Source organism: Neoarius graeffei, chromosome 7, assembly GCF_027579695.1.
Source record: "Neoarius graeffei isolate fNeoGra1 chromosome 7, fNeoGra1.pri, whole genome shotgun sequence".
In the NCBI taxonomy this organism is placed as follows: domain Eukaryota; kingdom Metazoa; phylum Chordata; class Actinopteri; order Siluriformes; family Ariidae; genus Neoarius; species Neoarius graeffei.
Genome location: NC_083575.1, coordinates 13,426,076 through 13,442,297, shown reverse-complemented (window position 1 = coordinate 13,442,297; position 16,222 = coordinate 13,426,076). Strand labels below are relative to the sequence as shown.

Genomic DNA, 16,222 nt, shown 5'->3' with positions numbered 1-16,222 from the left:
CCATCTCTACATGTACTAAATATGACATGTAAATGGACAAAATTATCCTTTCAACAACGTGCGGACAGCAGGTCTAACCACCACTGCTGTGTGCCATTCTGCACAGCATCAACTAGGTACAATTCTCACCTGAGCTTCGACACCTTTCCAAAGGACTCAGAATTGCAGAAACAGTGGGTTGTTAAGATAAGGAGAGTTCATTTTATCATCACAAGTACTTCCCGAGTGTGTTCGCGACACTTTGTCACTGATGATCTGATCGAGCCTCCCACTCCTGCTGGACGATGATGACTGCGACCTGGAGCTGTTCCTGTGCTTTTTCATTGGAATAACTATAATATCCCAACTCCACGACCTGGAGTATGGGAAAGAACAGAGTGTCCACCCAACACCGACCCAACAGAGATGCACACTGACCCTGATGATGATGACCCATGGCCGTGTCATGAACATGACTATTGCGCCAGTACTGAGCCTGCTGCGCTTGATCTCTCCCTCAATGAAAACGAAGAGCTATGCAAGGAGATATCAAGGCTCCGAAAACAAATTGAGGAGTTAACTGTCAGCAGCAAGTTCGGTTTGGAGCAATTTTCTGCCTCTGATGAGGACATATGGTTCTATACCAGGTATCCACTGTGAATGAGTTAGAACCATAGTTCTAACTTGTTAGAACTAGGAGTTTAATAAGATCCTAGAGAATGAGAAAATGCCAAATGAATGGAGAAAGAGTGTGCTAGTCCCAATATACAAGAATAAGGGAGATGTACAGAGCTGCAGTAATTACAGAGGGATAAAATTGATGAGCCACACCATGAAGTTATGAGAAAGGGTATTGGACGCGAGATTGAGAAGAGAGGTAGCAATCTGTGAGCAGCAGTACGGGTTTATGCCAAGGAAGAGCACATCGGATGCAATTTTTGCTTTAAGAATGTTAATGGAGAAGTACAGAGAAGGCCAGAGAAAGCTACATTGTGTGCCTGTAGACCTGGAGAAGGCATACGATAGAGTGCTGAGAGATGAGTTATGGTATTGTATGAGAAAGAGTGGAATGAATGAGAAGTATATTAGAGTGGTGCAAGACATGTATGAGAACAGTGAAACAGCAGTGAGGTGTGCAGTTGGAACAACTGAATGGTTCAAGGTGAAGGTGGGACTCCATCAAGGATCTGCTTTGAGTCCTTTCTTGTTTGCCATAGTGATGGATAGCTTGACAGATGGAGTGAGGCAAGAGTCACCATGGAGCATGATGTTTGCAGATGATATTATGATATGTAGTGAAAGTAGAAAGGAGGTTGAGTTGGGTTTGGAGAGATGGAGGGATGCATTGGAACGAAGAGGAATGAAGGTGAGCAGGAGCAAAACAGAATACATGTGCATCAATGAGAATGGGGATGAGAGTGTAGTGAAGATGCAAGGAGTAGACGTAAAGAAAGTTGGTGAATTAAAGTACCTGGGGTCAACTGTGCAGGAAAATGGGGGCTGCGATAGTGAGGTGAGAAAGAGAGCGCAGGCAGGGTGGAGCAGTTGGAGAAGGATTTCGGGAGTCATTTGTGATAGGAAAGTCCCAGCAAAAGTGAAAGGTAAGATGTACAAGACAGTAGTGAGACCAGCTGTGATGTATGGATTGGAGACCGTACCCTTAAAAAAGAGACAGGAGGCAAAGTTGTAGGTGGCGGAGTTGAGGATGTTAAGGTTTGCGATGGGAGTGACAAGGTTGGACAGGATAAGGAACGAGCACATCAGCGGGACAGCACATGTAGAGGGCTACATGTAGAATTAAGCTAAGAGAGATGAGACTGAGATGGTATGGGCACATCCTGAGAAGAGATACAGAACATGTGGGAAGGAGAATGTTGAGGATGGAGCTGCCAGGCAAACGAAAACGAGGAAGGCCAAAGAGGAGATACATGGATGTGGTGAGAGAGGACATGAAAGTGGCAGGTGTGGTAGAGAAGGATGCGGAAGACAGGGAGCAATGGAGACGAAAGATCTGCTGTGGCGACCCCTAATCGGGAGCAGCCAAAAGAAGAAGAAGAAGAGGACTACATATTTGCAATTCAATGCTGAGTATTGCTGGCAATTATGCAAATCTTGTTTTGGTTGTCAGAGATGATCTGAGTGATGACTGGCAAGGGACAGTAATTTCAACCAGGCAAGCTAAAAAAGGCTGAGGCAGCTCATGTCATCTGTCTGACAATGCAGGTGGTGTGCAGTACATACTCAGCCATAACACCGGCACTTCCACATACCGACCGGAAATATCATACCATTCTTACACCAAACGAGGAAGTGATGCATGCACCGAGGCCATTCTCTCTTCAGAGTCCTGGTACCTGATATGATGGCTGTGTGAAGACAGGGTTGTTGTCATTTACATCGACGATACGCAGATAAACAGGAAGTTCAGACGAGCGCGGTGGACTGCCCCGATCCTGAGTGCGCACTGTGAAGTTCAACCAGTGCACCTGCTCGTAATCCACTGTACGATTAGCTATAATCTTACCTGGGGGAGTAAAAAAAAAAAGCAACATACATACAGACATGAGACTACTCATTCAAATCATTTTTAAAAACCTCACTGTAGAAAATAATAATAATAATAATAATAATAATAATAATAGAAGAGCTATTTTCTACTATTTTACAGTATAAACATTAACACTATACTGAATCCAATAACACATATGGAATTATGCAGTGAGCAAGAAAAGATCAAAACATGTCCATCATGACACGTGACATAAAACTACATAAACAAGTAGCAGGTGCCATAAAGACTGTTTTCATCCATTTTGATGTCAAGTTGATGTTTACAGTATGTCGTGGTCAGGAAGGCCTGATCTAGATATCAAGTAGCCCTGTGAATAGTGGCCTCGGTGAAATGTTCCAAAATGTAATATCCATTAATTATCCGTAACCGCTTACCCTGTGCAGGGTCACGAGCGAGCTGGAGCCTATCCCAGCTGACTATGGGCAAGAGGCAGGGTACACCCTGGACAAGTCGCCAGATCATCGCAGGGCTGACATATAGAGACAAACAACTATTCACACTCACACCTACGGCCTTCAAACAACCATTCACACTCATACCTGTGGTCTTCAAACCCAGAACCTTTTTGCTGCAAGGCAACAGTGCTAACCACTACACCACCGTGCCACGCCACAAAATTTAATATATCCATAAAAACTGTGCATGTTACAGGTCAGATGGAATTTTTCAACCTAGGTTAGAATTTTCCTCACAAAGATGTGTTATAATAACACCCAATGCAGGATCAATCAGTGGCGAAATCACAGACACCTTCTCGATCGAAAGCGGACTGAAGCAGGGCTGTCCGCTTTCAACCCTTCTGTTCAACTTGGTATTGGAATGTGTTGTAAGACAAATGCCGCCTACTCGTCAGCCGATACAGCTGGGCAGCGCAAGCTTTGACAAGCTTGCCTTCGCTGATGACTTAGATCTTTGTGGAGAGACACTATCTCGAAGACACGCATCTTTATTTCAAGGAAAACGCAGAGAGAGTAGGCCTATCTGTTAACGATAAGAAGACAAAGCTTATGGAGGGCACAAGAGGAGTACCTCTGCTTGGTGAGATGGACTTTGGAGGTTCCAGGCACGAGGCAGTATACTCCTTTAAATATCTCGGTTCGACCGTCAACCAAGCGGATCTCATATCGGAGGAAATCCAGCTGCGCATTGCAGCAGGAGATCGATGTGCTTGGTTGTTAACAAAACTCTAAGAGCACGAATATTATCAAACGCAACGAAACTCCAGATTTATACCACTATCATAAGAACCATAGTGTTATATGGGTGCAAGACTTGGAGAACTACAAAAGCACTTGAAGAACGACTGAACATATTCGAACGAAGCATACTGCGCAGGATATGGGGCCCAATTCAAGACGAAGAAACCGGGGAATGGCGGATCTTGCATAACCAGGAGCTCATGGATCGCGCTCGCATACCGCCGATCGCCGACGTAGCACGGTCGTATCGACTTAGATGGGCTGGGCACGTCGTGCATATGGATGAAGATGCGCTCCCAAGAAGTGCCATGATCGGTCAGCCCAGAGGCCAACGGCCCATCGGTCGGCCACGAAAACGGTGGGCCGATAACGTCAGAGAAGACGTGGCACAGCATGGAGTGCCACCCGATGCCTGGATGGAAGTGGCACAAGATTGACGGCGCTGGCGACATCTGGTCAGAGCGGCTAGGGATCACCAAGGTCTGAAGCCGAAGTAAGGTTAGAATTTTTAACCCAGTTCATAATTTGCTACTTATATTAGGGAGACTTACTGTATCTAGGGTTAGGATTAGGGTCAGGATTTAGGAAGACTTTGTATTTTAAACTACTTGATGATGTAATAAGACTGGACTCATTAATAAATTCGAAATATACCGGTATATCCCTTCCTGGGGCGGCACGGTGGTGTAGTGGTCTGTGTCTATGTGTCAGCCCTGTGATGACCTGGCGACTTGTCCAGGGTGTACCCCGCCTTTCGCCCGTAGTCAGCTGGGATAGGCTCCAGCTTGCCTGCGACCCTGTAGAACAGGATAAAGCGGCTAGAGATAATGAGATGAGATGAGATATCCTTCCCTCCATTACAATTGTTGCTGGTCTAGTGGTTAAATATATCCTTGGTTAAGAATCAGAAAGTTTTGGGTTCAAATCCTGGTTCTGTATTAAAAAAAAAAGATATTTTTAAAAACCGCTAATTGGGTTGATTGGAATAGGTGGACTGACAGACAAGAGGAAATACTAGGTAGGTGTAGACAGAAAGGAAGTGGATTGAAGAAAGAGAGATAAAAGAAGTAATGGAAAATCCCTTTTAAGAATCTTAATAATGATCCAAAATTTTACCTAGGTTGGAAATTATGAACTAGGTTAAAAATTTTTAACCCAGGTTAAAAAAAAAATCATCTAGGTTGATGTTTTTTGACCTGTAACATATATATAAATAAAATAAGTAAAATAATATTAAAGAAATACTGGGAAACAAATAAAAAGAGTTTTTGGTGGATTTGGTACTGTGTTACTGGATTTGGTGATGTATTCATTTTATCAAATATATCTTGAGGAAAGTGTATAGTGAGTCAACGCATCCTGTCATACTGCAGGTATGTGTGTGTGTGTGTGTGGGTGGGTGGTTTTTTTAATACCAGTAGAGGGGTCCTCCAGTCTGACATAGCCTCCTCTGGGCAGATTTAACAGCTCATAAAAGATCTGGCCGTTTGGGCCTTTGTCCGGATCAACAGCGGACACAGAGAGCAGAGTGGTGCCGGGCTGAGCTCCTTCCAGAATGCTCTCAGAGAAGTTAGTGACACCGAACGGACGAAAACGGGGAGCGTTGTCATTCACATCCAGCACACTGATGGTCAGCCTGGCTGTCAAGAGTGGTGAAGGGAAACAGGACAGAAAGATGGGGAAAGTTTCAGAAAGGTTAAAATGGAAAAAAACTAAACTATAATATAAATATTTAAAAAGTAACAGGTTAATTTGTAAAGTAAAATAAAAGTTTTGAGATTATGGTACGGCGAGACGATAGGGAGAATAATTTGTTCTTTTTGATAGAATAAACAAGCAGCACAGTACTGAGAGGGTGAGAGAGCCTGAGAGAGAAACAGAACATCCACACTTACCATTGGGCACACTGACTGACATGTCAATAATGTCACTGGCATTGTCATGCACTGACACGATGATCTCAAAAGTAGCTACCAGTTCTCTGTTTAAAGGGTTACGTACAAATACAGCACCTGTAGATTCATAAACAGAAACACACAGAGCCTTGGGTCATTTTCAGGTGCAGTAACACTGGCGGAATCAGAGACAGAGATATTTCATTCAAGGAGACATTTAACATATTTGGAAAAAGTCTTCAGTGTCAGTGTTTTTGGTAACAGTCAGAGGTAACACTGTCCAACATGGGAGAGTCTTGAGGGCAGATAACGTTGTTACTTTGTGGCTTCTTGGGAATATGACAAATTTGGTGGGGAAATCATTGTTTATGGCTGTTAACGTAACTAATAACAGGAACTAACTTTCGGGAACATTTCACAACATTGATTATAACTACAGTGGTGCTTGAAAGTTTGTGAACCCTTTAGAATGTTCTATATTTCTGCATAAATATGACCTAAAACATCATCAGATTTTCACACAAGTCCTAAAAGTAGATAAAGAGAACCCAGTTAAACAAATGAGACAAAAATATTATACTTGGTCATTTATTTATTGAGGAAAATGATTCAATATTACATATCTGTCAGTGGCAAAAGTATGTGAACCTCTAGGATTAGCAGTTAATTTGAAGGTGAAATTAGAGTCAGGTGTTTTCAATCAACAGGATGACAATCAGGTGTGAGTGGGCACCTTGTTTAATTTAAAGAACAGGGATCTATCAAAGTCTGATCTTCACAACACATGTTTGTGGAAGTGTATCATGGCACTTCCACAAAGGAGGTTTCTGAGGACCTCAGAAAAAGTGTTGTTGATGCTCATCAGGCTGGAAAAGGTTACAAAACCATCTCTAAAGAGTTTGGGTTCCACCAATCCACAGTCAGACAGATTGTATACAAATGGAGGAAATTCAAGACCATTGTTACCCTCCCCAGGAGTGGTCAACCAACAAAGATCACTCCAAGAGCAAGGTGTGTAATAGTCGGCGAGGTCACAAAGGACCCCAGGGTAACTTCTAAGCAACTGAAGGCCTCTCTCACATTGGCTAATGAGAAAGCCACTGCTCTCCAAAAAGAACATTACTGATTGTCTGCAGTTTGCTAAAGATCACTTGGGCAAGCCAGAAGGCTATTGGAAACATGTTTTGTGGACGGATGAGAGTAAAATAGAAATTTTTGGTTTAAATGAGAAGTGTTATGTTTGGAGAAAGGAAAACACTGCATTCCAGCATAAGAACCTTATCCCATCTGTGAAACATGGTGGTGGTAGTATCATGGTTTGGGCCTGCTTTGCTACATCTGGACCAGGATGGCTTGCCATCATTGATGGAACAATGAATTCTGAATTATACCAGCGAATTCTAAAGGAAAATGTCAGGACATCTGTCCATGAACTGAATCTCAAGAAAAGGTGGGTCATGCAGCAAGACAACGACCCTAAGCACACAACTCGTTCTACCAAAGAATGGTTAAAGAAGAATAAAGTTAATGTTTTGGAATGGCCAAGTCAAAGTCCTAACCTTAATCCAATCGAAATGTTGTGGAAGGACCTGAAGCGAGCAGTTCATGTGAGGAAACCCACCAACATCCCAGAGTTGAAGCTGTTCTGTACAGAGGAACGGGCTAAAATTCCTCCAAGCCGGTGTGCAGGACTGATCAACAGTTACCGGAAATGTTTAGTTGCAGTTATTGCTGCACAAGGGGGTCACACCAGATACTGAAAGCAAAGGTTCACATACTTTTGCCACTCACAGATATGTAATATTGGATCATTTTTCTCAATAAATAAATGACCGAGTATAAAATTTTTGCCTCATTTGTTTAACTGGGTTCTCTTTATCTACTTTTAGGACTTTTGGGAAAATCTGATGTTTTAGGTCATAATTATGCAGAAATATAGAAAATTCTAAAGGTTTCACAAACTTTCAAGCACAACTGTAGAAAGATTACTGCATTGAATATATAGAGTGGCAGCTACAATTATCGACAGTCCATAATTATCGATACCTTTTCAGATTTACCAGTAAAAAACAATTTTACAAAGGTGAGTTTCAGTTACAACAGTTTTTATTGGTTAATTAATAAACCAGAAGACCCGCCTCGTCCTTTGATCTTGTCGTCTGATGACACAGCTCATTACCTGAGACGGAATTTTTTCAGCACGATCGGCAATTTGAGGAAAACCCAGAAGTTATCATCACAGGTAAACATGGTGGAAAGATCACGGACATGTTTTTACTTATCAAATTCACCGATATTTCATGATCTCCTCGTTGAAACCTACTTTGTTTTTACTCTTTCAGTTGACACTCGCCATTTTGTATCTAAATGTCAGTTTGAGAAGTCACGTGAGGTGTCAATAATAGTGATCACTTTCACTGATGTCCACCATTATTGACACCCTGTGGAATTAAGTGACATTTACATCTGTTATGGATCAATCTTTGTATAACATTGTTGAAGTAGATGAAGTAATTTTAAAAAATAAGTGCTGTGATTTATAATATTTTTTTTCTGATTCATAACAGGATGGAACGTTTATAGAGTATTTGGAATCCTATTGCAATTAATAGAATTAGACCAGAATTAAATTCCTAGCATATAAAAAAAAATACGTGCTTGAAATATTAAGATTTTTCTATCCTGTTCAGAAGTTTGTTTTTTTGCAGTTTGTTGTAAATATCTCCCACATATTACAATAGACATTTTATATTTTGAGATGTGAATTTAAAATCTCAATTAAAAAAAATCACTTGTTTGAAAATACTGAAGCTTCACCAATGTGAATCTAATTGCAACAAATTAGAACATTGTTTGAATTATTGGTAAACTACAAAACTATAAATTAATACAAACAACAATGAATGATGAACAAAATGCGATCTACGAAAATACTTAGAAAATGGAACAGAAAGATTTTCTGACACAGGTTCAACACTATCAGTTCATTTGTTTACAAACATTAGAATTACTTCCTCATTTACGTAAGCACAGACATCGATATATATTTATATAAAAGATATTTTGTACTAGGCGGCACGGTGGTGTAGTGGTTAGCACTGTTGCCTCACAGCAAGAAGGTCCTGGGTTCGAGCCCCGGGGCCGGCGAGGGCCTTTCTGTGCGGAGTTTGCATGTTCTCCCCGTGTCCGTGTGGGTTTCCTCCGGGTGCTCCGGTTTCCCCCACAGTCCAAAGACATGCAGGTTAGGTTAACTGGTGACTCTAAATTGACCGTAGGTGTGAGTGTGAATGGTTGTCTGTGTCTATGTGTCAGCCCTGTGATGACCTGGCGACTTGTCCAGGGTGTACCCCGCCTTTCTCCCGTAGTCAGCTGGGATAGGCTCCAGCTTGCCTGCGACCCTGTAGAAGGATAAAGCGGCTAGAGATAATGAGATGAGATGAGATATTTTGTACTAAATATAAGTCTATGTAAAACAAATTTTAAATAAAAAGTATGCTTTGTTAACTTAATACCGCACACCAATTATTTTTATTAATAATCATCTGGATGTCAATAATTGTGGAATGGTGGCGATAACTGTGGACAAAGGTGTTGATAATTGTGGAACGGTGTCATGTGATCTGATACGCTAAGTAATCGGGAATCAACTCATTTTTTTCCAGTGGAAGTTTGAATAATTATTCATGCACAATTTATGTATTGAAAGTTTTTTCTACTTTTGTAACGGCCAAAAAATCGTTAACGTGTTGATAATTGTAGCCGCCGCTCTAGCAATAAATTGGTATCTGGAAAAAATGTCAAAGCTGTTCCATGATAAGGGTTAAAATAGTTGCCTGATACTATGTGATTGTTATAAATAAATAAATAAATAAAAGGCAACACCATTTGACCAGTTGTACTTTATTGCTGTTCATCAGTCCATAGTCCTGGTACTTCCTGTCTCTGTGTCTTCTGTTTAATTCCTAAATCTATCATTCTGCCTCATCTTCTGCAGTGTCAAAAGTCCTGCTCCAACACCAACGACCTCTAGTGCTGAACACACCAATGTCTGATCTTGTCCAGACTGGTGACCCTCTGCCTACACTCAAACTTCTCCTTGAGCTTCAAATACTCCTTATTAAGGAAGTACTGTATGTCACACACCTTAGAGGAATTCTTGTTATAATGTACATATACAGTGTTTCTTCTGGGACACAACCTTTTTCTCCTAACAGACCCATGTTCCAGTCACAAGTTACTGCTCCAGTCTCTATCTTTTTCTCTGTAAATGTCTGTACCCCACTACAGTCTCTATGTCTCTATCCCTGGCCATTATATTGTATGTCTCATGTCTCCTCATCCCTGATACACTGTCTGTCTCTGTCATTGATCTCGACTGAGTCTCTTAGCCACAATTCTATTTCCAGTCCCTGATCCAGCGACAGTTCTACAACCAAGATCCTGACCCCATCCAGAGCTGGTAATGTCTCGGAAGCTTCTGTTGTTGAAACAGTTCCTATGATTGTCTTGGTCTTCCAGTTCAGCCTCTAAATATATCTCTGTCATGTCTCATGTCATCTCTTGCACCAGTCTGATACATAAGTGGTCTATGTGGACTTTGTCCCTGTGACCATCAATGTTCTGGCCTGTGGCAAGCTTTCTTAATGCGTCAGAGATCCCTGGTTTCCTCATCACACATTTTCCCATGCACGATCTTGCTTGCCTGTTTTGTAACTTTGATAATGGATTTACCTGTGCACTGGACCTGTGCACATCCAACCAGATCACGTTACACTTTAGACTTAATAGTGCTCACCTGTGTGAAAGTCAATCCCAAATGAATCCTGCAGACCGCTCACTTGGTTATTCCCATCATCCCTTGCTTCCACAGAGATGATATAATACTCAAGACGAGGTCGGAGGTCAGGATCCTCAGCAGCTAATGTGGCCACTACTACACCAGGGGGTGTTGACTCATTAACACTGATGGTTTGCACAGGCTGCAAGAATCGAGGACGAGAGTCATTTACGTCATCCAGCACAACAGTGAGTGTGGCTGTGCCTGAGAGTGGTGGCGTGCCCCGATCTGTTGCCATAACGACCAGCCGGTATGAGCTGCGCTCCTCACGGTCAAGCGTGGCATTGCCCACAAGGACAGCACCGGAGATGGGATCAACCACAAAACGGTCCTGAGCACCACTCTCTAAACGGTATTGCAACCAACCATTGGAGCCTGCATCGGCATCTGTGGCTGAGAGCTGTGTCACTACTACACCTGAAGAAAACATGCAAAAATAATCCAGAAAAATAGACAAAAAATGATACCTTTTTAATATCACAACCATGATGTCAATGTTGAGAACACCAAATAACAACCCGGACTCAATTGTACTGTTTGAACATTGCTGGAACCCATGGAAGAGCTATGAAAGCCACCACTTCCCCAATTTAACCCTTAGAGGGTGAAAAACAATACGCAGAGATATACAGTGGTGCTGGAAAGTTTGTGAACCCTTTAGAATTATCTATATTTCTGCATAAACATGACCTAAAACATCATCAGACTTTCACACAAGTCCTAAAAGTAGATAAAGAGAACCCAGTTAAACAAATGAGACAAAAATATTATACTTGGTAATTTATTTATTGAGGAAAATGATCCAATATTACGAAGAAGAAACCTTTATAAGAAGAAACCTTTATTTGTCACATGCACACTTCAAGCACAGTGAAATTCATCCTCTGCATTTAACCCATCTGGGGCAGTGAACACACGCGCACACACCCAGAGCAGTGGGCAGCCACACTAGAGCGCCCGGGGAGCAGTCAGGGGTTCGGTACCTTGCTCAAGGGCACTTCAGCCCAAGGCTGCCCCACATTAACCTAACTGCATGTCTTTGAACCGTGGGGGAAACCAGAGCACCCAGAGGAAACCCACGCAGACACGGGGAGAACATGCTAATCCCACACAGAAAGGTCCCTGCCGGCCACTGGGCTCAAACCCAGAACCTTCTTGCTGTGAGGCAACTGTGCTAACCACTTACACCACCGATCGTGCTAACCACTTACACCACCGTGCCGTGAGGACCTCAGAAAAAAGCATTGTTGATGCTCATCAGGCTGGAAAAGGTTACAAAACCATCTCTAAAGAGTTTGGACTCCACCAATCCACAGTCAGACAGATTGTGTACAAATGGAAGAAATTCAAGACCATTGTTACCCTCCCCAGGAGTGGTCGACCAACAAAGATCACTCCAAGAGCAAGGCGTGTAATAGTCGGCGAGATCACAATAAATTTTTGGTTTAAATGAGAAGTGTTATGTTTGGAGGAAGGAAAACACTGCATTCCAGCATCAGAACCTTATCCCATCCGTGAAACATGGTGGTGGTAGTATCATGGTTTGGGCCTGTTGTGCTGCATCTGGGTCAGGACGGCTTGCATCATTGATGGAACAATGAATTCTGAATTATACTAGCTAATTCTAATGGAAAATGTCAGGACATCTGTCCATGAACTGAATCTCAAGAGAAGGTGGGTCATGCAGCAAGACAACGACCCTAAGCACACAACTCGTTCTACCAAAGAATGGTTAAAGAAGAAAAGTTAATGTTCTGGAATGGCCAAGTCAAAGTCCTGACCTTAATCTAATCGAAATGTTGTGGAAGGACCTGAAGTGAGCAGTTCATGTGAGGAAACCCACCAACATCCCAGAGTTGAAGCTGTTCTGTACAGCGGAATGGGCTAAAATTCCTCGAAGCTGGTGTGCAGGACTGATCAACAGTTACTGGAAACATTTAGTTGCAGTTACTGCTGCACAAGGGGGTCACACCAGATACTGAAAACAAAGGTTCACATACTTTTGCCACTCACAGATATGTAATATTGGATCATTTTCCTCAACAAATAAATGACCGAGTATAATATTTTTGTCTCATTTGTTTAACTGGGTTCTCTTTATCTACTTTTAGGACTTGTGTGAAAATCTGATGATGTTTTAGGTCATATTTATGTAGAAATATAGAAAATTCTAAAGGGTTCACAAACTTTCAAGCAACACTGTAGCTCCTCCCTGTCCTGTACAGGAGAACCCTGTCACTCTCAAGTTCTTACCAGTGGGACTGTTTTCTGGAAGGCGCACAGTGAAGCTGGAAGGGCTGAACACTGGAGGATTGTCGTTCCTGTCCAGGATGGTAATGGTGAGAGGAACACTGCTGTTTAGCCCTCCAATGTCTTCACTGACCAAGAAGAGCTCCACTCGTGGATCAGAGAAGGCTTCCCTGTCCAACATGGCACCCTCACGCACTGATACCACAGCTACAGTGGACAAACAGTTATTTGTTCAATGTACTTTCAATTACAGTATATAATTCAATGTATTAAAAATTTAAATGCAATGTTTCAAAAATGTATTTCACCTGTGGTGGGGTTGATGGTGAAAAGATCCACCCTTGGACCAATCATGCCATATTTTACCACAGCATTGGGTCCAATATCTCTGTCTGTGGCCAGAACAGGCCCATTCAGGATAAAGACAGTAGTACCTGGGTGACAGTGAGAGATCAGTATGGTCTTTTTTATGTATTATCTTAACCAAGAGCAGTCAGGACAAGTCAACAATTTGTCACATTATGTTCATTCATATTTTTTTTATGAAGCAATTTATCCTCATCAAGGTAATGAAAAGCCTACCCTGGGAACACCGGGCACAAGGTGGGATACACCCTGGGGAGCCACCAGTCCATTGCACATACAGTACACACACTCACATACTCATTTAAACCTCGGGTCTGAACCTCAGACCTCAGGTTAATTTGAAGTAGCCAATTATACTGAGGGTTTTTTTTTTTTTAGGAAACCTAAAACCTTAGAGAAACCACATGGACACAAGGGTAACTCCACACTGACAATAACACTGGAGTCCCTGGGACTCTGGAACTCTGAGGTGACTACCCACGATGGTCACAAATACTATGTGAAAATTATAATTCACCAATTGACCATTGTTGGAGCAACCAGGACTGTCTGAAGTTTTGCCTTAAAGGAGGGAAATGCAATGAGTCTGCAAGGCTCTGAAAAAATATCGAGGAAAATACAGACAAGTAATCCTATTCATATCCTTAACCATGAAATATTTTTGAACAAAAATGCTTCATATAAAAACAATCAAAAGACTTCTTGGTAGTAAACTAAGACTTTGCATGCTCATATAAACCGAGCCACCAATTACATGGTTTCAAACCAGAGAAGTAATCTTTCTGCATGAAATCACACCAGGGCAATGGTTGGGAAATTCCACTCCTGAATGTCCATATGCTCTGCACATTTTGGTGATTATCCTACACTAACAACTGTGAGCTCAGTAAACACAGGAAAAATAAAGATGCACTGACCATGGAGTCCTGGGAAAACTGGGACTGAGACTGACCACAGCAAGAGACAAATTCAATTCAGTGATATAGATTTAGAATGTTAAAAAGCAAAGCAGGTTTACAGATATCTGGGTGGAGATCTAAATCCCTAATGAGCAAGCCAATGGTGAAAGTGACAAGAAAAAAAATCATTAATAAAATTTCTGACATCAGTGTTTAACAACCGAGACTTAAATTGTGGGACTGTATCTGATACTGAACACTAACAGGAAGTCTATTCCATAGTTAGGGCGGGGTGTTTGGAGGACAAATCTCTCTCTCTTAGGCAAACACCAAAACTTATTTTTGTATGCATAACAAAGTCACACCTAACATTTACAGACAGATAATCAGTAAGATAAGATCTATGCCAGGAGTGCATTTCTCTTAACTTCAACAACATTTTCCAGGTTATCCAGAAAAAAAAAAAACCTGTGATTGATGGGATTAAATGCTGGACTGAGATCAAGGATGAAAAGCAAGCAGACGCAGCTCTGGTCAGAGGCCAGTAGTTGGCCATTTATTATTTTTATTTTAACTTTCAAGTTTTAACACTTTGCTGTTTCAGTACTATGATGAGACCAAAACTTTCTTATACAGACCCAACCATAAAAGCACAAGACTAGATGTCACCAAGAAGTTTGTCTACATTGGCAGTACACTATCCAAGCTGGCCAACATAGATGATGAAGTTACCTTTCATATCTCTTGAGTTAGTGCAGCTTTTGGCAGACTCGAAGCAAATGTGTGGTTGTGGCAAAGCTTAAGCCTGAAAACTAAGCTAGAAGTTTATCATGCAGTTGTTTTGCCTTCACTCCTGTACACATCTGAGACCTGAACTGTGTACTCTCGCCATGCTAAACAGCTTAATTCCTTCCACCTGCGTTCTTGGAGAAAACTTCTCCACATGAGCTGGGAGGAAGATACCCCAGACACAGAAATTTTGCAGAGACCTGGCATGGACAGTATACAGTTGTGTTTAGAAGTTTACATACAGTGACATGAATGTCATCTTAGATATGGCAATATTTGGGCTTTCAGTAATTTCTTTGAACTGTTCTTTTTCTGTGGCAGAATGTACAGCATACATCTTTAATAAATATATAAATAACACTAGAATTCGGTGCACAAGTTTTAATTTTCTTTGGGTTTTCTGAAATCAGCACAGGGTCAAAAAATATACATACAGTAGACCTAATATTTGGGTAAAATGTCTATTCGCAAGATTCACCTTGACCAAACATTTTTGTTTACCATGAACAAGCTTCTGGAAGAATTCTGGTTGGAGATTTCATAACTCTTCATGGTAGAATTGGTAGAGTTCAATTAAATTTGCTTTTTTTCTTGGCATGGACTCAACTCGGTCCATATATTTTCAATAGGGTTAAATCAGGGCTTAAAGTTAGCCTGCTTTATCCTCCACAACCAGCTCTGATGCATGTTTGGGTTCATTGTCCTGTTGTAACTCCCAAGTCATGTTCAAGTTTCTGATGGTTAATGCTGAAGAATTCTGAGGTAGTCCTCCTCCTTCATTATTCCATCTGCTTTGTGCAATGAACCAGTTCCACTAGCAGCAAAACAGCCCCAGAGCATGATGATCCTACCACCACCACCAGCTGGTACAGTGTCCCTCTGTACATGGTGGTCACTGTGGCCAAACAACTCAATCTTTGTCTCATCTGACCATACGGCTATCCTCCAGAAGGCTTTTTCTTTGTCTGTGTGGTCAGCTTCAAACTTTAGTTAAGCTTGAAGGTGTCAATTTTGGAGCAGGGGATATTTCTTGGATAGCAGTCTCAGTCCATAATGATCTGAACTGTAGACAGTGATCCATCAGCTTCCAGTTCATGGCAGGGCTGTGCCATGGTGGTTCCCAGGTTGTTCCTGACCATCCAAACCAATTTCCTTTCAGCCGAGGGTGACAGTTTGGATTTTCTTGAAGCAAAGTGTCTTGGCAAAGTGACTACACCTCACAATAACTTGGATACAATTGTTTGAACTGATCTTGGAATTTGCAGTTGTTTAGAAATGTCCAAGAGACATTCCGGAGTTGTGTATATCTGTGATCCTCTTTCTTAGATCTGCACTGAGCTCCTTGGACTTTCCCATTTTACTGTTGGTCAACCCAATGAGTGCTGTAAACAAACCTTTTTTATGAAGGCACAGAGAAGCAACCAGCTGTAGTCAAT

At 41.7% G+C, this 16,222-nt stretch overlaps 1 protein-coding gene across 3 annotated transcripts in view; it reads right to left on the bottom strand.

Annotated features, from left to right (window-relative positions):
- Positions 1–16,222, bottom strand: part of cdh23 (cadherin-related 23) — a 727,851-nt gene that overhangs the window by 63,671 nt on the left and 647,958 nt on the right. For all 3 annotated transcript variants that reach the window (XM_060925294.1, XM_060925295.1, XM_060925296.1), the window contains 6 exons: positions 13,041–13,166; positions 12,736–12,939; positions 10,441–10,899; positions 5,646–5,762; positions 5,166–5,390; positions 2,334–2,503 (listed from right to left, as the gene is read on the bottom strand). In XM_060925294.1, the coding sequence (XP_060781277.1) occupies positions 2,334–2,503; positions 5,166–5,390; positions 5,646–5,762; positions 10,441–10,899; positions 12,736–12,939; positions 13,041–13,166 (1,301 nt within the window). The remainder of the gene's footprint in view (positions 1–2,333; positions 2,504–5,165; positions 5,391–5,645; positions 5,763–10,440; positions 10,900–12,735; positions 12,940–13,040; positions 13,167–16,222) is intronic.